Genomic DNA, 23734 nt, shown 5'->3' on the forward strand with positions numbered 1-23734 from the left:
AGCACCTAATATATTCAGCATGCTCCTCTGATCCTGGAGAGAAGAGGTATGCATCATGACTAGTATCCATTTTGACTAGTAGCCATGGATAGCCCTCTCCTCCATGAACATGTCCACTCCCCTCTTAAAGCCTTCCAAGTTGGCAGCCATCACCACATCCTGAGGCAGGGAGTTCCACAATTTAACTATGCGTTGTGTGAAGAAATACTTCCTTTTATCAGTTTTGAATCTCTCACCCTCCAGCTTCGGCGGCTTCATGCCAGCAGAGATGGCAAGCAAAGCCACGGAGGGCTGCTACTCGAAGATTCCTTCCCCAATGTGCAAAGACCACTGTAGGACAAGCCCAGCTGTGCCCATTCGCCAAAAGAGGCTGCAATGCAGCTGTGTTGCCCTTTTCGGCCGGGGGGGGGGGGGAACAATGGATGGTCGGCAGCTGGAGGTGGCAAAAGCAGCATGGGAGGAAAGGGGGGAAGCAAGTTGCAGGGTGGACTTCACACGGCAATTTTTTAAAGAAAAGCTCTCAGGACAGGGCTCATGTATTCTCACATCCATAAGGGAAAGCGGACCAGGTGTGTCCGGACTCTTTAATCCTTGGTCAGCCAACGACAGACACGGCATCTGTTTGTCTGGACACAGATAAAAGGCAGAGTTCATTTACTACATTTTTATATCACCCTTCCGCCAAGGAGCTCGAGGAGGTGTAAACTGGTCTTCCTCTCCTCCATTTTAACCCCACAAAAATCCTGTGCGGTAGGTTAGGCCAAGAGACTGCGACTGGCTCAAGGTCACCCAGCAAGCTTCCAAAACAGTGGAGATTTGAATCTGGGTCTCCCAGATCCGGGTCAGGTACTTTGATCTCCACACCAAGTTGGCTCACCTGTTCTGGAAGAAATTCACCCAACCCACTCAGATCCTGCTTTCTTATCACCCCTTTATTTTCAGCCCCATTGCAAACAAACAGACAAAAGCAACTCACAAATTGTTTCGGGCACAATACACTCACAATGTGAAGTGGGAGCTTGACATTACTAAAACGATGAGCTGAAACGCTTGAAGTCACCTCTGGTTTTAGGATCAAAAGAGGTGATATTTGCATAGCGGCTTCAGAAGGTCAGACCAAGGACTAATCCAGTACAAATCCATTTCCCACTTACCTTCACGAATCGTGAATTGGTGCGCAACAGCTTTCGAACCACTAGCAGCAAGAAATCCATCTCTTCCGTGCGCTCGTGCACCTAAAAACGATAAACGGAGGACAAAATCAGAAAGTGAGCTTGCTTTAATTCTCAGAACCTAATTTAATATGCAGCATCTCCTTACCATGGTCTTGCATCTACATTCATGCAAACCATGGCTAGCTTTAAACCAGAGCCGGCAAATAATTAAACACTGCCTGAAATCCCTGGTTAGAAAATTAACTATGACGAATGTACCAGTGCTAATGTAACTTTTTTGCTTTGGTGTCCTACAGATGCCCACTAATAGATGTCCATTTATGTGCAAGAGAGGTAGGAGCATTCAGGATCATCTGTACAAGGTTGGCACTTAATAACCTGAAAGCATACAACCTGAGCTTGCAAGGGAGTGACTGACACATTCTATCCACCTGTGGCAGAGGGGACCAAGGGATTTTTTTTGTTTTTAGAGAACCTTCAATGAACTATCATCTGCAAATTGCTAACATGTAGTCCAAAGATTTTGGGAGGATCAAACCAGACAGCATGATGGGAGCTCCCCGAACGGACTTAAAAAAAAAAACCCAACACCAAATGAATTCAGGCCCAATAAGTTAAGCCTCCCTTCAGCATCACTTCACCCAACGAAACGAAATAAAAAACTACTATTTGCCTGTTGAGGAAACACACGAATCCCAATAGAATTACTTTCTCCCATACAGAACTGCTCTTCACTGTAATTATGGACTGACTGATTAATGGCAATGTGTTTTTAAAGGATATGTGGGGGACGGGAAATGAGAAACCAGCTGCTGTGCTTTTTATTGTTCCAGTTGATTCTGCTGGAAATTAAGGAACTTTCGATACCTATTTGAATCAAGCACACCAGTTCTCCAGATGGGGCAGTAGAGCTAGTAAAGAATACAGGTCAGATCCCCCTGTATCCCTTCCTCTTGTCTGTTCTACTGCTGCCTCTTTCTTTACCCAGAAGGCCACTTTCAGGGACTTCCTTCCAGCTGCTTCCTTCTCTTCCTGTCTTTCCTCTCTCTGACCTTTATGAGAACAACATGCATTCTCAGAATTTCTCCCCATCCTGTAGTCAGGTGTGAGAAAAAGGTGGTTTCATGGTACAATTCCGGTGAACACCCTGAGGTATCAGTTTGGAAGATGAAGGGGAAACCCTCAGACCAAGCCTGGGGCCTTGGTGCCTGGCAGTGACCTGGGGCAGGAACTCCTTGAGGAGTGCACCGCTCTCCTTGACCTATAGACCTCACGGCTTGGGAGATTGGATGTGGTTTGGGACCTTCTGCATGCCGAGCAGAGGCTCTGCCACTGAGCCACAGCCCTTCCCCAGCTGGAGGTGCTGCTGAGGACTGAATCTGGCACTGCAATAGATGGCCTGATCCTGCCCTGCCTTCCCCCCTCCCCCCAGTGCTGAGGATCCCTGCTCCAACCCTGCCCTCCACCCCCCACCTAGCCATGGCCCCTCACTGTGACCTCTCCCTTTCCAGAGTACATCAGACATTCCTCTCCATCTTGCACCCGAAAGAAGGATTTTAAGCATCTCCTAAGGAAAAACAAACGAACAGACAGCCTTAATTGAATGTTTTTTTCTTCAAACACCCCACCCCCAAAACGTACTTCATCTATGAAGATGTGAGTGAACTCCGAAAGGCTTTTGGCCGCAACTATTTTCCGAAGGAGAACTCCAGTTGTCATATAAATCAATCTTGTGTCATTCGACGCCACTCTTTCTAAACCAACCTAGAACACCAGAGACTACACTTTACTCCAAAGGTCTTCAGAAGCCACCATGAAAAGAAATGGAACACGTTCAATAGTCCTACTACTCACATTTCAAAGCGTTAAATAAGAATCTGAAATTATCAAAACAATTTCCAGAGACAGAAAGGCTAGTTTGAAATACAACACAGTCTCAAGAGTCATGTTACAAAGTCCCTGAGTGCGTAACAAGGATTTCCCATCAAATGCAAGTTTAAAGCTTCCTGCTGGGAACTCAATGCCCAAGTACGGGCAGGGATGTAAGAGCAGTTCCTCAGTGGAACAGGCTTCCTCGGGAGGTGGTAGGCTCTCCTTCCCTGGAGGTTTTTAAGCAGATGCCAGATGGCCATCTGTCAGCAATGCTGATTCTATTACCTTAGGCAGATCATGAGAGGGAGGGCTGGAAGGTTTGCATCAGTGATTGGTTCTCGTGGCCCTTTCTTACATGCCCCGGGGAAATGCCAATTGCCACTTTGCCGATTCCCTCCAGGCCAGATTGGCCAGGGATCCAGGAGGATTTTTTTGGCCTTCTTCTAGGCATGGAGTAGGGGTCACTTGGGAGGTAGTTGTGAATGTCCTGCACTGTGCAGGGGGTTGGACTAGATGAACCTGGCGATCCCTACCAACTTTATGATTCTATGTGGGTTCACAGGCAGATGTTACTACAGAGGCATCAATCTTTTCACCCCAACCTGAAATGGCCCAAGGGAGTGCTGTTTGCTCCAGTAGGGGCTCCACATATCCTAAAGAGGTACATGTGGGTTTTCTTGCAGGAGCAAAAAGAACCCCGCCCATGTCCGCTTCAGGTCAGGAAAATAGATGCGGAGACACGTAAGCACCTCTCCATCCCAACTGGGCCCCCACGTGCCTCGGAACCGACTTCCCAATGGGAAACTCACAAAAGTACTCATGGCAGACCCAGACACAACCATTTAAAAAGCAGCTTTGGACAAAGTGTGCACTTAAAAGAATATACATTAAGGCCGTTTATGCATGGCTGTTTCCTCGCGGAAACATGTCCTCCCTCAACCGCCTCTTCTCCAGACTGAACATTCCCAAATCCCTCAGCCTTTCCTTGTAGGGCTTGGCCTCCAGGCCCCTGATGATCCTTGTCACTGTCCTCTGCACCTGCTCCATTCTGTCCACATCCTTTTTGAATTGAGGTCTCCACGACTGCACACAATACTCCAGGCGCAGCCTGACCAATGTGGTGTACAGCTGGTTGTTCCTAGGAGTTATGCATGAGTTTCCCCTCCATCAGAATGACCTCAATGCCAGCCCTCACAGGTCCCAGAACTTCCCAATCCTGGTTAACCTGATTCTTCCATCTCCCTGAGCTCAGCCCGGGTGAAATCTCTGTGCATAAGGCAAAGTGTGGGACACGCAAGCTTATTTTCGCTCATAGCCAGTTACAAAGAAGCATGTCCAGAGGCGGGGATTCAAATACTTCCTGCTTCCTGGGAGCTCCTTCCGAGCAGAAGAAAGGCTTTTTAAAACCGAGGGTTGGATTTCTTCCCCTCTCTTCTTTTCAGATTGCTCCTTTTTTTGTTTTATGTTCTTAAAATGCTTTTTAATGTGGCAATTGAGTTGCGGGGGGGGGACTTTTCTCTCCCTACAGCCAATTACGAAGCAGCATTTAAAGGGGCAGGAGCTTGATTTGACTTTGGAGAATGCTGGTGCATAGACTCCCAACATGAAAAGTAGGGTTGGGTCCAGCAAGCAACGAACGTCAGGTAAAACTCCCATGCACAAACGACTGTAGTGCAAAGAAATCAGCTCTACAGGGTAAGGGGTGGGGGATGGAAAGTGCATTATCCATTTTGAGAACACTGCAAACTTTACATTTTACACATCACACAACTGTACCTGGTATCCCAAAAGTTCCCCCAGAGGCCATGACCGCTGTTTGCCGATCCACTTCGCAATACTACTGGCCCCAATTTTCCTGGGCTGAGTAACGACAATATTGCAGTAGACAGCGCGCTCCCCACAGCGATCCAAGACATACTGAGGAAGCTGAGTGCTTTTGCCACTACCGGTCGATCCGCGCACAATTACCACAGAGTTGTTTTCAATCAAGGAAATTATCTGAATAAAAAAAAGTAATCGTAAAAAATCAAAACTGTAACTTAAGGCATATCAATAAGGATGAGAGATCAAGCCTAAAAAAAAGTTCCTATTCCGTTTCTGTCCTTACTACATTTTAACACCTTCTCATTTTCCTTTATCCTGAAACAAATAACACAACATGGTCCTCTTCCAATGGGTAAGAAGGGAATATTTCCAACACTGACCAAAGAAACTGACCAAAAGAAGCCACATAGGTGGTTTGTCATTATTTCAGAGTTTTCTCAACTGTTAGATCTGAAACCAACCCACGTTCACTGCGAAACTGACCAAATAAGAAGCCTCAAGCTATTCCAGCATTATCCTCTCACTTGTGCACTCGATAATGGCTTCGACAGGAGGGGCTGGATGAGGGGGGACGGACATGTGGGTGACAGTATATACTGAAAGACTGCAGACAGTGAGCAGATGGAAATAATCTACTTGGCACATTACCTTTGATTCTTTTTGCAGGACAATGACTCAGCTCAAACCCAACCCCTTTCTGACTATATATTACTCTTCCTACACACTTGACACTGAGAGACACTGTCCTTCAGTGTTACTCCTCTGAAGATGCCTGCCACAGCTGCTGGTGAAACATCAGGAAAGAAAATACCAAGACCATGGTCATACAGCCCGGATAACCTACAAGAACCAATCTACTTGACAGTTTATTGACAGCTGTAGTCACATGACTGTAGAAAGATGTGGTCAGAACAGGCCTGAACAGGTTGAGAATGATGACTCAGCAGCTGCCAGTTGATTGGTTAAATGACTAGGCAGAATTGTATATAACTGTACAAAGGATGTATGTATTCACTCTGCTACAAATAGAGTGTCTGGCAGAGCACTTTGTCGGAGTATGCCAGAACTTGCTTGTATGTATTTATTGCACCTGTAAATAAATGTAAATAGCACTTATTCAAACTGTGCTGGCTCTGCTGTCCTCACTTGAGCCTGGGGTGCCAGCCAACCTAAACTACAGAAGCCATCAGTGGGAGGTAGAAGTGAGGATGGGCGTGGGAAGAAATACCCAAAGTGACAAGTATGCATAGGACCGGCTTTCAATTTAGGACTGAGGCAGACTTTAAACTCGAGGGTAAAACAGCATCCTGAAAACACAGGGAAAACATGAGGGGAGAGCTAGGCGGCTTCTGATGGTCAGAAAATACACGCATAATTAAAGTGAAGCCCCAAAGTAGTTAGGGGGTCACTGCGATGGGAACCGCCCTATGCATAAAAGGCCCAAGATTCAAATCAACTGAACACCACTTACCTCTTCCTTGTACTTTGAAATGGGCAAACTGGGGTATGTGTAATTGTCATCTGGTCTGCAAGCCGCGGCGTCGGATTCATTTTTGGATGGCTGAAGTGGAGCTGCAAACAGACGCACAAACATACCCCCCAAAAAATCAAGTCAAACTGAAGTGTTCCAGGTAGACACAACGTTTCAGACAAAACAATTCCCAAAGAGAAGGGCCAACGGTGGACATCAGGAACAATCCAGCACAAAGGGGTGAAGTACATGACAATACCTTCTACTAAGCAGCCCTGTTCACAAGTTACAGTGAACACAAGTACGATCTCTGTCCAGTAGATAAAAGGTTAATTTTGTCCCTTGTCCCCTCTTTACCAACCCATGGGGTGATGTCACATCACGACACTTACTAGGCAGGCTACATTTAGGGGATGGTTCCCCCCTGCCTTCCCCAGTCGTCTTCCCTTTACCCCCAGCAAGCTGGGTACTCATTTTACCGACCTCAGAAGGACAGAAGGCTGAGTCAACCTTGAGCCGGCTACCTGAAACAGTCAAGACAGTACATTGTCACAGACAGTATATTGTCACAAGCATATTTTGTTTTCACACCGACATCTTCCTGTTCTCTACATCTGACAAGGAATCAAATGAGACTGGGTAGTAGCTATAGTATCTTCTCTCCATTGTGGGGCATGCCTTATTCAGAGTTGCGCCTGCATGGTATTCGGGGGGTTTTACTAAAAGGAAGATCTTTACTCTATAGCAATCTTCACACAATACACTTTGCTTATCCAGGTTTAGAGGAAGTTATAAATAACCTGGATCCATTTCTGTTCAATGCATGTTTTCATACACAGGCACAGAAATCCCCCCCTCACGTTTTGAATTGGGATTTAATTGGATTGCCGCCTACTTGCTGAATGCGCAACATTCACAGTTTCTGCAGAATCCTAGCGCTCTGGCGACAAAACGTGGACTTTATGCAAGCCTAACACACACACACACACACACACACACACACACACACAGAGCCTCAAAATCTTTTGCCCCTGCTGATACAACGCTCTACTGCTTCAATTATTTCAGAATACAGATAGGATTAGACAGCAGAAGCGATTGGTGGATTTTTACCAGCTATTTTTACAGCTCCTCTCACAGACAGATTTCCTCGTTTGAAACGGGGAACACGCAAAAGGTCCGCTTTCGTTTAGACACTTCAATTTTAGGGTTGGTGTCCTTGCTTATAACAACTGCAATGCAGCCTGAACCTCAGGGCAAAGGGCCACTCGACAGATTAGAAAGCATGCAAGGGTACAGATTTATTTTCCATGTCATATGTAGATGAACAAATGAAGTTGCGTTGCCCTGAATCAGACCTGAACCAGTGAGCCAGTCCCAACCCTAAATGCTTTCATCCAATGAAGTGTGAGGACTAAAAACACTTGGGTTTATTGATTTAATTCTGAATTACATTATATGCAAGTTAAGAATTCCTGAGATGATGTATATCAGTGATTCCCAACTTGGGCAATACCACCTCCTGGGGGGGCGGTGGGATTACCTAGGGAGCAATAAGAGGCAAGGAGGCAGCAGGGGGGCGCTAGAGGTGGGCCCCTTCAACTGTGTTGTTGGATAGGGTAGGGGGCGCTGGGGTTGAGTTTGTGGAACCAAGGGGGCAGTGGCCCGAAAAGTTTGGGAACCACTGATGTATATGAAGCATTTTTTTAAAAAAAAAAAAACGACACCTTAGAGCTTCACACAAATGTTGATTCTGTGAACTTAGGCAGACCATGAGAGGGAGTGCGGGAAGGGATGAGTCAGTGCTCGGCTCTCATAACAACATAAGAAAGGCCCTGCTGGATCAGACCAAGGCCCATCAAGTCCAGCAGTCTGTTCACACAGTGGCCAACCAGGTGCCTCTAGGAAGCCACAAACAAGACGAGTGCAGCAGCACCATCCTGCCCGTGTTCCACCACACCCAAAATAATAGGCATGCTCCTCTGATACTAGAGAGAATAGGTATGCAGCATGACTAGTATCTCCCGGCCCTTTCTTACATGCCCAGGGTAATGCCAATCGCCACTTTGCGGTAAGGAAGCAATTTTCCTCCAAGCCAGGAATTCTGGAGGGTTGGTGTTGTTGTTTTTTTGTTTTTTTTGGCCTTTCCTCTAGGAATAGAGCACGGGTCACTGAGGGAGTGGGGGTAAGGTAGTTGTAAATTTCCAACATTGTGCAGGGGGTTAGGGATGACGACCCTTGAGGTCCCTTCCAGCTCTGCTGCTAAATATTCATAGCATTGATAGTCCCAGCGTGTAACTTCTCACCCACTGAAGTCAATAGATTTTAAAGGTGCTTGTCTTTGGCTGGATTGTATCCTTAAGAAAGCCACATTCAGTTTTACAAGGCTTTCTGGCCAGGTTTCTGAAATATATTCCATGGGAAAGCTCATGCACACCAAGGCAATCTGTCACCACATGGCAATGATAGCTGACTGGCTACCCTCTGGCAAGTTCACAGATGTCAGTACAGAGACATCAACAACCCTGCATGATTTGACCAAAGCTAGAGGAGATTTCAAGATGATTTTGGGGGATAAATTCAGGAGACTTGATGCAAGGTGCCTGGAAGTCTGTTTGAACCACCTTGGAATCTGAAAAAAAAAATTTCCCTTGTTGAGGATACGGTTGAAACCTCTGGTATCTTTGACATCTGTTGAAGGAAGGGCCAAAGGTCTGCTGACGGAATGGAGGTTTGTCCCTTTGTTGCTGCTGAAAAGGATGAGCTACTCCAAGGGATCTTGCCGTTTGGCGATCCTTCTTTAGGTTTGTGAGGAACTCAGTGGTGGTGGAGGCGAAGAGGGTATCTCCTTCAAAGGGAAGGTCCTCGATGTGCGATCTCGTATCCAGAGGGAGGGCAGTTGTGCGAAGCCACGAATGACGCCTAAGGGTAATCGCAGAGGCCATTGTTCTAGCCGCAACATCAGCTGCAAGGCATTCCTGGATTCCTCAGGAAGCAGATCAATGTGGGGGGCTGCTTTCTCCCACAGGAAGAGTTGGTACCCCCCCATGATAGTTTGGTAGTTGGAGATGCAGAAGCTAAGGGCCGAGGAGGTATAGGTCCTCCTGCCCAGCTGATCCAGCCTTTTACTCTCTTTATCTGCAGGCGTCGAGTGTGGACCCTGTCTCTGTCTGGACTGCATCTCGGTGGTTACTATCGAGGATGGAGGGAGATGGACCGTGAGGAATTCAGCTGACTCAGGCTTTGTCCTATAGAGGTTCTCTATCTTTTTGGAGGAAGCAGGGATGGATGCAGGTTTTTTCCAAATTGACTTGGCAGCTTCAGAGAGACCTTCTAGAATGGGGAAGGCAGCGATACCTGGGGAGTCAGGGTATAGGCGACTGAGGATCTTGTCCTTTGGCCTGTTATCAGCTGTGGAGATGTTGATGTCCAGGGCTTCCGCAATCCTAATCATTTGCTCCGTCCTTAGTTTGAGGTCTTCGGATGGGGAAATGGCATCTGCGTCCCCAACCAGCTCATCTGGTGAAGGTTCTGAGACTCCCTCAGAGCTCTCATCTCTGGTTTCAGAGCATCCTGGTCAGACTCCCTTCTAGGAGTTCGCTGTGTCAGCGGAGTGAAGGGGGAAGGCAGTTGAGGTGTCTTCAGGACCACTGGTTCACCTTGGAAAGACAGTTGTCTGAACCGACAGAACTCTATCCAGTCCTTGACGAGTTCTGGGGAAATGATAGGAGCGGATGTGGAGGGAGCAGGCTGGAGAATTTGCTGCGGTATCGATGGGAACCCGTCGAGGGAGAGGGCGCTGAGAGGGCCTTTTTCTAAAGTTTGGCGCTCAGCCGGTGCGCGCGAGCATTGCGAGACCGGGTAGAGAAGCCTTGGCAGATCAAACATTTTGAGACGTTGTGCCCCTCGCCCAAGCAACTTAAGCAAAGATCGTGCTGATCACGATCTTGTGCGGTATCTTAGCTGGGCATTTTTTGCGGTTCTTGAAAGGGGTTTTGGGGGCCATCACGGTCCTCAGCGCTGGGTTGAGGGAAACGGGAATAAGCGGATTTTCTCTTTCTTTTTTTCTTTTCTTTTTTTATATAGGAATCTCTTAGATTGTTGGAGTAAGAAGCGGGGAGCCGGATGGTGTGGCTCTAAAAAGACTTACAGAAGCAAGACGAGACTGAGGTAAGGCAAAGATCCGATCCAAGCGGCGGCAAGGAAGGAACTGAGGAGGGAGGGGGATGCCCCGCCCAGGAGAATGCGGTCGTTTCGGCGTGAAGGCTGGCGCCGCCTGCGATGGGAGGGGCATCCCCAGTTCGAGGTTTTAGGCTAACAAAGTTTCCGGCGGTAGGCCTGCGCGCAGGCGCAGTCCCACATGTGGGGCTGCACCGAAGACAGAAGATGAACAACTGTATTTATAAAATTTAGCAAGGACAACACATCAAAACACATTTTCATCTTTTATGGATTACAACAGGAATGTGCCACAGATTGCAGATATGTTGTTCATTTATTAAAGAATATTTATTTAGATTGTATTGGTATCTAGTAATGGGTTTGTTCTTTACGTATATGTTGGTTAAAAGGAAAACCACTCAAACGGTACAGGTAAAAAAGGTGGAAAAGTAAACCTGCAACCATTACACAAACCAAACCCAAAAATATTGAAGAATGAACACCATGGCCAGAAAGCTGAGGTAAAATTTGGCTTAGGAGCAGTGTACATCAGAGCTCCTAATTTATCCTTCCCTGCTTTCTGGTCCTTCAGCGGTTCTTTCCAACCTTGACAAGAATAGTGCCTGTTATCAGTGGTCACAGGAAGCTGTGGCTGCCTCCACCTCTTGTTCCACTATGAGAAATCACCCTGTCAGCCAAGGATTCTTTCCTCTTTCGAGTAAAAACGTTTTCCACACTCCCTTCCCAATCAGTACTCTCAGCCAAATACAAATCGGAGACTTCTTTCTCCCTTGCATCTCTTCAAACCCTATTCTCTCTGCTAGACACACAGCAGAATATTAGCCCTGGTCCCACCATAACTGATACAAAGGTCCTGGCTGGCTCTGGCCACCAATTGTTGTGAGTCATTGGAGAACTATCATCTGACTGTTTAGGATTTATTCAAGGGACACTGATCAGACCATCAGTAAGCCATCAGGTATACAAAGACAGCCTACTGAGACATCACCCCATTCCGCTTCCTAACCCAAGAGATAAGGGAATGGAAGATGGAAACTGATGAGGCTTTCAGCAGGGCTGGAGATAATGTGTATTATTCAGTATTGAATACAAGTCCCTAGTTTTTGCAGAAAGTGCGTGTAAGGGGTGAGGGTTCCTAATTGTTGCCCTGAACCATCTCTGAAACTCCACTTTTTCTGGAAAAGGCATATTCTCCTCTCTGCCCAAACCACACATTTCGAGCCCTCTGCAGGCTCGTTTCTAAAGTTTCCTTTGGAAGTTCCAACAGACTTCCGCTAGAGGAGAAGGGAAGTTCCTCCCCACCCACCCACTGCATTCCCGTCCTCAGTCCAAAGACAGAATTCAACTAAACGGGGGTGGGTGGAAGGAGAACAGGTCGGAGTGTAAGATGCCTTTTTTTCTGTGTATATTCTTTTAATATGCATTTAAAATGAACAAAGATACCTAATGAGGGAGATTTTACACAAAAAATGAACAGCTGGATACAAATAAATAAATTTCCAATAGCCCATCCTGTAGAAGAAACAAGGGGCTATTGGGGGCGGGGGCTAATCATGCACTCTCCTTTGTTGAGACGATGAGGGCTGGATCATTATCCTCCTCAGAGAGGAGTTTGTTTTGGGTGACTCTTCTTGCAGACGCCATCTTGGCTCGAAGAGCAAGGAGGAGAGGACAGAAACAGAGAAGAAGTGAGCAATGAAAATATAGGCCAGTGGTGGCGAACCTATGGCACGTGTGCCAGAGGGGGCACTCAGAGCCCTCTCTGTGGGCACGTGCGCCGTCACCCCAGCACAGAGTTCGCCTGAGTTCGTTACTAGAAAGCCAGAGGGACGCGGGGCCGGGCTGCTCCCCTCTCACTCTCCACGTGCACCTGAGGGCATTTCTCACATCACCCGCCCCTCTGCACAGCAGCCCAAGGGGAGCGCTTCCTCCCTCCCGTCACATGCGGCAGGGCGGCTCACATGCTGGGTGGCTCACATACGGCGTGAGGGTGCGGCGCAGATGGCAGCCTGTTGAGTCTGTGGCGGTGATTCCCGTGGTGGGGCTGGAGAGGAGCTAGGTTGGAGGGGAGCATAGCTCACAGCGTGGCATAGCTGTATCATTGAAAGTTCTGTTATTGTGTTTTTCTTTTAAGACAAAAGATGTTAATGTATGAGTTGTTTTTTCTAACTAAAACCTCAGTATTCAGGTTAAATTGCCGTGTTGGCACTTTGCGATAAATAAGTGGGTTTTGGGTTGCAGTTTGGGCACTCGGTCTCTAAAAGGTTCACCATCACTGATATAGGCTGTTAATGAAAAAACGTCTTCAAAGTAGATAGTGAAAAGTATAGAAAGAGCCTTGGTTACTTACCGTGAAGGCTTCTTCTGCTCTGGGATACGGAGGCCATCTTAAGAGTGGGTGTTTCCTCTTCCTCTAGTTCCGGGAGGCAGGACCTAAAATTTTAACTGCCTATCTCTGGAGGGAACGTCCCCACCCTTTTCAGTCAAAAAACTTTCCGAGCAAGGAGCATAACAGTTAAACATATAACATAAGTAAAGAACAGGAGAGTGACAAAGTAGTAATGCTTAAGCTAGTTGTAACTTTAACTATAATCGTGTTAATAAAAAACCTTATGTAAATCCAACCTGAGATCTGTGTTAGATTATTTCAATTGAGCCCAATTATTTTCAGTGAATCAATTTTAAGAAGCATCCTTCTGAATTTAATTAGACGTCTGGGCGGGCAAGATGGCCTCCATATCCCAGAGCAGAAGAAGCCTTCACGGTGAGTAACCAAGGCTCTTTCTCGCTCTGGGAGAGGAGGCCATCTTAAGAGTGGGACTTAAAAGAGCTGTCCCTGCCCGGGTGGGATCAGACGTCGTGGAGCACGCTTTGGAGAACCCGCCTGCCAAAGGCGGCATCGGCTGAGGCATAAAGGTTAAGTTTGTAATGCCTCACTAATGTGGAAATTGAGGACCACGTAGCGGCCTTACAAATTTCCTCTATAGGAGCTCTGCGGTTGAAGGCCGCTGACATGGCCACGCTTCTGACTGAATGGGCTGTCAGTCCAGAAGGTACTGGAATTTTTGTTGCTTTGTATGCCTGAGTGATACACTGAGTGATAGTGTGACTAATTGAAACGCGGGACATGGGTTTACCCTTGTTTGGTGCTGCTAAATTGATAAAGAGTGCATCAGACGCCCTAATGTGTTCTGTGCGGGTAATATATGTTCGAAGGGCTCGTCGGAGATCTAAGGTATGCCAGATTTTCTCTTGTGGGGCTTTAGGATTTGGACAGAAAGAAGGAAGGACTATGTCCTGGTTCCTATGAAAATTGGAGTTAACTTTAGGGATAAAGGAAGGGTCAGGAGCAAGGACCACCTTATCCTTGTGCAACGTGCAAAGACCTGGTCTGATGGATAGGGCCCCTAACTCCAAGACTCGCCTGGCCGAGGTTACGGCCGTTAGAAACAGCAGCTTCATTCTTAGGCAGCTTAAGGTGACATGCTTCAGAGGTTCAAAAGGAGGTTGTGTGAGGGCTGTTAGAACGGTATGTAAGCTCCAGGTAGGGAACTTGTGTTTTACTGGAGGCGAAATCAAGGTAAGTCCCCTTAAGAAGGCCTTAATATATGGCTGTCTAGTCAGGGCATAGCCTGATAGCTTTGGAACAATAGTGGCAATTGCCGACAGCTGACAGCGTAGCGTGCTGGGACAGGTTCTGTCTTCGTCCATCTTATAAAAAGGCCAATACTTTGGAAACGTGTGGTTTGATGGGGTCAACATGTTTTCTCTGGCACCATCTAACAAAGGCCTTCCATGTGGTATTATAAATTCTTTTTGTAGAAGGTCTTCGGGCAGCAAGGATGGTTTCTGCTATCTCTGTGTCGTATCCTAGCTTTAGGAGGTGACTCCTCTCAATACCCAGGCGGTCAGCTTGTACCAACCTGGATCTGGGTGATGGATCGGTCCCTGGAGGAGGAGATCTGGTCGAAGTGGAAGCGTCCAAGGTTTTGCGATGGACATCTCTAGTAGAGTGGGAAACCACGGGCGACGTGGCCAGTAAGGGGCCACAAGAATGACTGTGGCTTGAAGCAGGCTGATCCGTCTGAGGACTGGGGAGGAGCGGGAACGGAAGGAAGGCATATAGTATCCCCGATGGCCATGGTGCTGTGAGCGCATCTGTCTGTTCCGCCCCTGCTTGGACATATCTGGTGTAATACCTTGGTAGTTGATGGTTTTTGTTTGACGCGAAGAGGTCTACTAGGGGCGTGCCCACTGAATTGTCAGGAGTTGGAAGACTTCCTGGTTCAGGGCCCACTCTGCTTCGCTGAGGTTTTGCCTGCTGAGCCAGTCTGCGTCTATGTTGAGAACTCCCTGAATGTATTCTGCTGTTATGGAGCACAGGCTGGTCTTCGCCCAGAACAGGATCTTTAGAGCCTCTTTGTGCAGCGCAGATGATCGAGAGCCCCCCTGCTTGTTCAGGTGAGCTTTGGCTGCCACATTGTCCGTTCTCACCAGTACATCTGTCCCTGACAGTTGATGCTTGAAGTGCAGGAGGGCATAGTAAATTGCACGTATCTCTAGGGCATTGATGTTCATCCGCTGTTCTTGAGTTGACCAAGTGCCATGTGCTGGATGACTCTTCAGTGTGGCTCCCCAGCCTTTGAGGGATGCATCCGTGAACAACTGGATTGGTGTCTGTTGTATGTAGTGAACCCCTTTCTGGAGATTTCCTGGAAAGGTCCACCACTTGAGGCTTTGCCTTGTCGCTGAAGAGAGAAGCAGGGATTTGTTCCTCTTTACTAGGATGTCCTTCTGGTAGATTTTTAAGAACCACTGCAGAGGTCTGGAGTGTAAGCGTGCCCACTGTACCGCAGGGATACAGGAGATCATCAGACCCTGTAGCTTGGCCAGGGTCATGAGGCAGACTGTGGTTGCTTGCCTAGTTGTCTTTGCCAGAGCGCAGATTTTCTGAATTTTGTCTGGAGGTAAGACGAAGGAGTTGTTGACAGTGTTGATGTACACTCCTAGATGGCGCAGACGTCGAGTGGGCTGGAGGTGGCTTTTCTTTTGGTTGACTAGAAAGCCGTGGTTGTCTAGTAATTGTAGTACGATGCTTGTGTCGGATGCTTTGTTCTTTTGACTACGAGCAGATTAGAATGTCGTCGAGGTAAGGGTGGATTCTTATGCCCTCTTGACGTGCTAGGGCAACCAAGGTCACCAGGACCTTGGTAAAGACCCGAGGAGCTGATCCCAATCCAAAGGGAAGTGCCTTGAACTGATAATTATGTCCGTGGTGCAGGAACCTGAGGAATCGTCTCTGGTCTGGATGAATGGCGATGTGTAGATAGGCCTCTGTTAAGTCCACAGAGGTCAGGAAGTCTCCGGGACTTAAGGCTTCTGCTATGGAGTGTAAGGTCTCCATCCTGAAACGTCTGTATGTTACATGCTTGTTCAGGTATTTTAGATCGAGGATGGCCCACCATCCTCCGTCTCTTTTTGGCACTGTAAGGAACACTGAATATATGCCCAATGATTTTTTCAATGGGACCACATATTCTTTTTTAAAAAATTTTTTTTATTATTTTTCCAAAAATATTAAACACATAGTTTAACAATTGACATAGACAATAAAAAGTAAAAACAGATAGGAAACATTGTTAAAAATATTTGTAAATAATCAAAGAAATATTGACTTCCTCTACACCTCCCTCCATCTTGTGATAAATTAGTAATCTCTTTTGCATAAAATTCTAATCCTGATAGTATTGCTAATATTTATTAATCTTTTTGACATTTATATGGTAGTAGATAGGGGAGAGCGAAGCCTAATTCCAAAGAGACGTTGGCGAAATAAAACCCCTCAAGCCGGCGGGACTGCTTCTGAATCTCCGGAGTCTTAAAACTCAGAGAGTTCAGGAGTCAAACCGCTCTTCATCGGCAGCAGGAGATTCCCTGACCCCCGTTCCACTATTTAGGAATCGGGGGGGCGAGTTGACACCCCTATTTAAGATGTTTCTTGGTTCCCCCACCGGGAGCCCCCAGGGAGACATAGTGCTTTACTCAGCAGCCCTACCAGAAGTTTTCGGGACCACATATTCTATTGCCTTTATCTCCAACAAGTGTTGTATTGCTGCCAATGTTCTGAGCCTCTTGTCCGATTGACGGGATACAGGGGACACCACCAGCCGATTTCTTGGTATTTTGGAAAACTGAATTCGGTACCCGTGAGTGACAATCTGTAAAACCCAATGGTCCGGACTGGAGAGGGACCATTGGTTGTGGAACAGGCTGAGCCTGCCCCCCACTGGGTCTCGTTTGGCATCACTGTCTTGGTTGACGAAAGGACTTGTCCCCTCTGTCACTTTGAAAACTGTTATTTCTGGAGTTCCTAGAGAAGCGCCCTCCTCTACGAAAGGAACCCCTGCTATAGCTCCACTGGCCTCTTCTCTGATCTGGTCTGTATCTTGAGTATGGATGGAAGGGACGAAAGGAAGTAGGATTTGAGAATCCCTTTGATTCCTTACGTAGACTTCTGGGTAGGTACTTTTTCTTATCTTTTGATTCAACTAATATCTCATCCAATTTTCCCCCGAACAATTTGTTGCCCTGGTATGGGTATCCCATCAGTACAGATTTGGACCTATGTTCAGTTTGCCAGGGGTGCAACCATAAGGCCCACCTAGCTGCAGTTGCGGTAGCCAGGGCTCTTGTTGAGAAGCACATAGTATCCAGTGTAGAATTGGCCAGAAAGGATACTGCCTTCAGGATTCTAGAAACTCCCTCCATAGCACTTCTGTCTTCCTCTGGAATGAGCTTTGCCAACTTCCTAGTCCAGTCTATGGCTGCCCTAGACACTAAGGCGGACGTAATGGAGGAGCTGATGGCCAGGGCTGAGGCTTCGTGGGCTTTTTTACAGGCCAGTTCAGTCTTCCTATCAACTGGATCTTTTATTGAAACTAAACCCTCTTCTGTGACTGCATCAGAAGAATGTAATGCAGTAATAGGGCTTTCCACTACAGGGAGCTTGAGCAACTCAGAAGCATTACAGGCCACATTATAGAGTTTTCTAGTCACTGGGGCGAACTGTTTTTCCCCCATGGGTTTCTCCCATTCCCCCTGTAACAAGGACAAAAAGTAATCTGGTACAGGAACCACTCTATCAGAGACATTATGCATGTGGAAAAACTCTTTTGCACCTTTTCTCTTTTCTTGAGAAGGGGCCGAGTCGTCATTAAGATCCAGCGCCGCTAAGGCTTTAATTAAAAATGGCTGAAAGTCCTCAGCCTCAAAAAGCCTGGTTTGCTTGGTAGGTTGGGGTGAAGGATCTTCTCCCTCAGATGAGAACTCGCCCTCTTTTCTATCGGAACCCTCATTATCAGAGGAGAAGGGGGACTCAGCCTGCTCAGGTTGTTGAGGCTGAGAAGTAGTAGCTTTTAGCCGCCACCGCAACAGACGAGCGGCCGGGAGAGAGGAGGCGTTTTGCGCTGCTCTGATGAGAGGAACCTCTCTTACGTTTATTTGTCGTTTTCTTTACTTTGCCTAATAAATCACCAGAGTGATTGTCGGTAGGCGGATCCCGAGTGACCGGCATTGCCTGGAGTAGACCCGGGTCCAAATCTCCCTCAGAGATATAATTATCAGGGCGATCGGTTGCCATTTTGTTTTGGCAGGAAGGAAAACTTTCCTCTGCCCCGTCTCAATCTACAGGAGATAGCTTGGGGTGTTGTTGTTTTTTTAAAATAGAGTAAGTAGAGTAAAGCTAAATAGTAGGAATTAGAAATAGAAATAGGATAAGAGAATAGGTTCTAGTAAAGCTCAAGGAAGAGAGCTGTGATTACACTGCTCTTCCCGGACGAGGCAGGAACAAGACTGAAAAGGGCAGGGGCGTTCCCTCCAGAGATAGGCAGTTAAAATTTTAGGTCCTGCCTCCCGGAACTAGAGGAAGAGGAAACACCCACTCTTAAGATGGCCTCCTCTCCCAGAGCGAGAAAAGAAGACACCCTCCTGCCTCAGAGCAAGAATTTCGTAAAGATGCTAGGTAGGCACAGAGCTACTCGACAATGCTGCTCTCCCTGGCAAGGCAGAACGGAAACTGGGCTATCTGGGAAATTCCCGCCCAGGCAGACAGAAAGTGAAGTTTTTAGTCCTGCTTCCCTGGGCACGCCAAAGGCATCACCCCCAAGTATGCAAGATGCCCTTCCCTCAGAACGAGAAAGGTAAGTACTTCAGAAGATAAATATGACTAAGACCTATTCAGCCTGGGGAAATCATACATGGCACCTACCTGTATGCTGATTTCCTTTGCACCTGTTGGGTCAGAGCCTAAAGTAGTATTCATATAGACAATATATATTCCCCCTACCTATACTTTTGCCCTGACTTAGCCTAGGCTAGCCCAATGTCATCAGATCTTGGAAGCCAAGCAAGGTCGGCACTGGCTAGTATTTGGATGGGAGACCACCCAGGAAATCCAAGCTCATATTGGGATGGGAGACCACCCAGGAAATCCAGGGTCCTGGCTAGAATTTGGATGGGAGACCACCAAGGAAATCCAAGGTCCTGGCTCATATTTGGATGGGAGACCACCAAGGAAATCCAAGCTCATATTGGGATGGGAGACCACCAAGGAAATCCAGAGTCGCTATGCAGGTAATGACAACCACCTCTGAAAGTCTCTCGCTTTGAAAACTCCATGGGGGTCACTGTAAGTCGGCTGCGACTAGAAGTTACTTTCCACCACCACCCCCTACACTTTTGCCATCATCAACAATCATATTTCACTATCCGTTCTTACAATTTATGCAAGACTGCGCCCACCTTTTTCTTAGTTAAGAAGATAAAAAAATACCTGGTTCACATGAAGGCCAATTGCTACCTGGGGCACTAAATTCCTCAGCCTCGAGTTGCCGGTATTTCTCCACATATTCAATGCCACTACTCTGCTCAGCCTGTATCCTAAAGGGGAGGAATGAAACACAATCTTACTCTTTAAAAGGAAAGTACACATCATTGAGAACCTCCAGAAAAATGATCCCAGAAGAGCTGGGAGCAGCTTTGTCATGACCCATGCCACTTATCCTGTCTCATGTATGTGTTAAGTGCCGTCAAGTCACTTCCGACTCATGGCGACCCTATGAATCAATGTCCTGCTCAGGTCTTGCAAACTCAGGGCCATGGCTTCCTTTATTGAGTCAGTCCATCTCACATTGGGTCTTCCTTTATTTCTGCTGCCTTCAACTTTTCCTAGCATAATTGCCTTTTCCAGTGACTCTTGTCTTCTCATGTGAAGAAAGTGTGATAAACTCAGATTAGTAATTTTAGCTTCTAGGGAGAGTTCAGGGGCTTGGTTTAATCTAGAACCCCCCTCCAACACTAAAAACAGATTAATAATTTTAGCGTCTAGGAAGAGTTCAGGCTTAATTTTATCTAGAATCTAAAAATCATTTTTAAAAAAATTTAAAATCAGATTTCAAAAATTTAAATTGAATTTTTAATAAAATGCTTTGAGGAAAAATCTACCTAAAGATACATATTTAAGATACATTAGAGTCCAAAGGTTATTCATCATGAAATAACGATTAGTTTTTAATTATGTAGCATAAAACTATATATTCATGCAACGTTTAAATTTTTTGGTAAATGAATTCCATTAATCCATTCACAATGTCATGCTCTTCCAGAGACTTCTGTAAGATTATTTTGGCCAGTTTTTCTATCTAGAAGATATTATCACAGACGCTTGGTTTTGCAGTTCTCAAAACTGTGAATTTGTGTCTGCAGAGATAAACATGCCTCGTCTTCACAGCAAAGATGTTATCAAATAAACATACAGAGTTGAGAAAAAGACCTTAATCCCATTGCTCCTTTGCAAACCTACGTACACAAAATCAACCCCTTACCACTTAAGTGCTAAATTTCAAGAAGTTCAATGATTGTTTGGAGTGGAATAGATCTGCACAAGAAGTAAAGTGTGAGGAGGGAAGGGCAAGTAGTAAAAATGAAAGGGAATCCCTTTGAGGCAAATTCTCCACAAGTCTTGGAATCTTTGTGTGTGTAGCCTGAGTTATTCTCTCCCTGGAGGAGAAAATCTAATGGCACCAGGCCGTAAAAGAGACCCAGTTGAGCAATGTTATAATGAAGTTCCTCTACCTATGCGTAAGGCAGGCATGCATGCAAAATGAAACACGGCAACAAAGAAATGCAAGGCCTTGTGGCCTGAATGAAACTGGAGATAATTATAAAATTATTGCGAGGTGAACTATCTTTGTATTTCTAGTAGTATAACCAAATCAGTAATCTTTTGATATAACTGTTAAACTAATCTGAAAAGTTATTATTCTAAACATGAAACCTTTATCTGGTTGTAAGAGTTGGTTTGTATATGCCGACTTTCTCTACCACTTAAGGAAAAATCAAACTGGCTTACAATCACTTTCCCTTCCCCTCCCCACAACAGTCACCCTGTGAGGTAGGTGAGGCTGAGAGAGCTCTAAGAGAACTGCGACTAGTCGAAGGTTACCCAGCTGGCTTCATGCGTAGGAACGGGGAAACAAACCCAGTTCACCAGATTAGCCTCCACCACTCATGTGGAGGAGTGGGGAATTAAACCCGGTTCTCCAGATTAAAATCCACCGCTCCAAACCACCCACTACACCATACTGGCTCTCTAGATCAAACCAGCGGTCTATCTAGTCTGAACCTAGTCCTAGTTGGACTCTTCCTTTTGGGCCTTGATCTAAATAATAGTCATGTGGTATAGAGGTGTTACACAAAAAATGGGAATGGGCTGCGTGTTTTCATCACCACTGTAGACAGGAAAACAGAGTTGCACTTACCTGTAACTGCTGTTCGTCAAGATGTCTTCTGTGCAGGCACATATTGGGACTGCGCTTGCGCAGGCCAGCCTCAGAAAGGATTCTTTTAGCTTCTTAAAACTCGATAGGGGGTGCCGCACGCCACTGCGCATGCGTCCGCCTTCCCGCCCTATGACGTGGCGTAACGGCGCCCCCTCTCCCAGTTCTGTTCTTTGCCCACTCGAAGAGATTTCTAAAATGAAACAATAAGCATAATAGATGAGAGCTCTCCGAGGGGCAGGAGGGTGGGATGTGTGCCTGCACAGAAGACATCTTGACGAACATCAGTTACAGGTAAGTGCAACTCTGTTTTCGTCTGCGGTCTTCTGTGCAGTCCCACATTGGGGGATTATATAGCAATGCACTCACCTGGAGGCGGGGGGATGAGCTCTCAGCCAAATAATGACTGTAATACTGCTTTCCCCACAGATGCGTCCTGCCTTGCATCTACGTCGACTGCATAATGCTTAACGAAAGTCTCTGATGAAGACCAGGTAGAGGCTCTACAGATGTCTTTGATGGGGACCCTTTTGCGAAACACAGCTGAAGACGAATGGGCCCTAGTAGAATGCGCCCGTAAGGCTTTGGGACACTTTTTACCGGCTTTCAAATAACAGTGACGTATTGTTTGAACTATCCATCTAGACAAGGATTGGGAAGATGCTGCTTCCCCTTTCTTTGGACCAGCAAAACAAATAAACAGGGAATCTGATTTACGGAATTGTCTCGTACGATCCAAATAATACAATAAAGCTCGTTTAACATCTAGAGAATGAAGAGTCTTCTCTGCTATAGACTGTGGATTTGGGGGAAAAACCGGTAAGGATAGATCTTGACCCAAGTGGAATTCAGATACTGCCTTGGGTGTGAAATCAAGACTGGTACGTAACACTGCTTTGGAAGGGTAAAACTGAATAAAAGGAGGGTGACACTTCAGTGCTGCAAGTTCACCAACTCTCCATGCTGACGTGATAGCCACTAGAAAACACACTTTGTAAGACAACCATGCCAGGTGAACCTTTCCCAAGGGCTCAAAAGGTGAAAGCATCAATTAAGCCAAAACTAAAGACAGCGACCATTGCGAAATAGGCTCATGCCTGACTGGGAACATATTTGCCAGACCTTTCAAAAATAACTTAGATATAGGATGGGAAACTAAGGAACACCCATCTACTCCTACGTGAAAAGCAGATAGGGCTGCTAAATGAGTTTTAACAGACGATAAACTTAAACCCTCTTTCTTGAGGGATAACAAATAATCTAATACCATCGGTAAGGGGCATGATGATGGAAAATATTTTGAAGACCTAACCCACATGGAGAAACGTTCCCATTTAAAGGCATACGAAGCCCTCGTAGATGGCTTCCTTGAGTTCAAAACTACTTCCAAAACCTGATCAGATAGTTTCATTGAGGAGGGTTTAAAAGCCAAGCTGTCAACTGGAGAGTGCTCGGCTCCGGGTGACGCACCTGGCCTACTGACAACAGGTCTGACGCTACCTGCAGACATCTGAAATTGCCCTGGGCAAGATTTCTTAGTTCTGTAAACCAAACTTGTCTGGCCCAATATGGGGCTATTAGGATACAATGAGCTTTGTAAACCTGAATTCGAGCCAATGTCTTGGTAATCAATGGGGTAGGAGGGAAGGCATAAAACAGGGGCCCCACCCAAGGCCTCAGGAACGCATCCCCCAGGGACCATGGGTCGTGACCCGCTCGAGAACAGAAGAGAGGTGCCTTTGTGTTCTGAGATGTGGCAAACAGGTCTATCTCGGGGAACCCCCACTCTTGAAAGATGGGTAGAATGTAATCCCACTTGATAGACAATTTGTGATGGAAGGAAAATTTTCTGCTTAGGGAATCTGCCCTGATGATCTGTACTCCTTGAATATGGATGGCTTGTAGAGACACGTTGTGCAGGATTGCCCACTTCCAAATGTTTTCTGCTTCTTTGCATAGAGTGAGGGAGACCGTACCCCCTTGTCTGTTTAAATAAAACATCGCGGTGGTGTTGTCTGTCTGGATGAGCACCGCGTTGTTGTACAGGATTTCTGCAAAAGAGATAAGAGCATAACGAATTGCTCGTAGCTCTAAAACATTAATATGGAGGGAAAACTCTCGAGAAGACCACAATCCCTGGACCGAAAGTCCCTGCCAATGCGCACCCCAACCAACTAAGGAAGCATCAGATGTGAGTACTATACTAAGGGTGAATACTCCAAAAGCGACACCAGAAATTTAGTTGCGCATTTGGGACCACCATTTCAAGGTACGTAGTACTGGTCTAGGGACTGAAAACCTAGTTTGTTGAGACTGGGTCAGAGGTTTGAATTTTCTGACAAACCAATTCTGGAGGGGTCTCATGTGTAATCTGG

At 46.4% G+C, this 23734-nt stretch overlaps 1 protein-coding gene across 1 annotated transcript in view; it reads right to left on the bottom strand.

The window, feature by feature from the left end:
* The window catches only part of TDRD9 (tudor domain containing 9), a 96379-nt gene that overhangs the window by 69808 nt on the left and 2837 nt on the right, over positions 1-23734 (bottom strand). The window contains exons 2-7 of the mRNA XM_056851249.1: positions 23336-23410; positions 9700-9840; positions 6343-6443; positions 4824-5045; positions 2817-2939; positions 1155-1235 (exon numbers count right to left, since the gene is read on the bottom strand). Coding sequence (XP_056707227.1) covers positions 1155-1235; positions 2817-2939; positions 4824-5045; positions 6343-6443; positions 9700-9840; positions 23336-23410 — 743 coding nt within the window. The remainder of the gene's footprint in view (positions 1-1154; positions 1236-2816; positions 2940-4823; positions 5046-6342; positions 6444-9699; positions 9841-23335; positions 23411-23734) is intronic.

This window comes from Euleptes europaea, chromosome 6, assembly GCF_029931775.1.
Source record: "Euleptes europaea isolate rEulEur1 chromosome 6, rEulEur1.hap1, whole genome shotgun sequence".
Taxonomy (NCBI): domain Eukaryota; kingdom Metazoa; phylum Chordata; class Lepidosauria; order Squamata; family Sphaerodactylidae; genus Euleptes; species Euleptes europaea.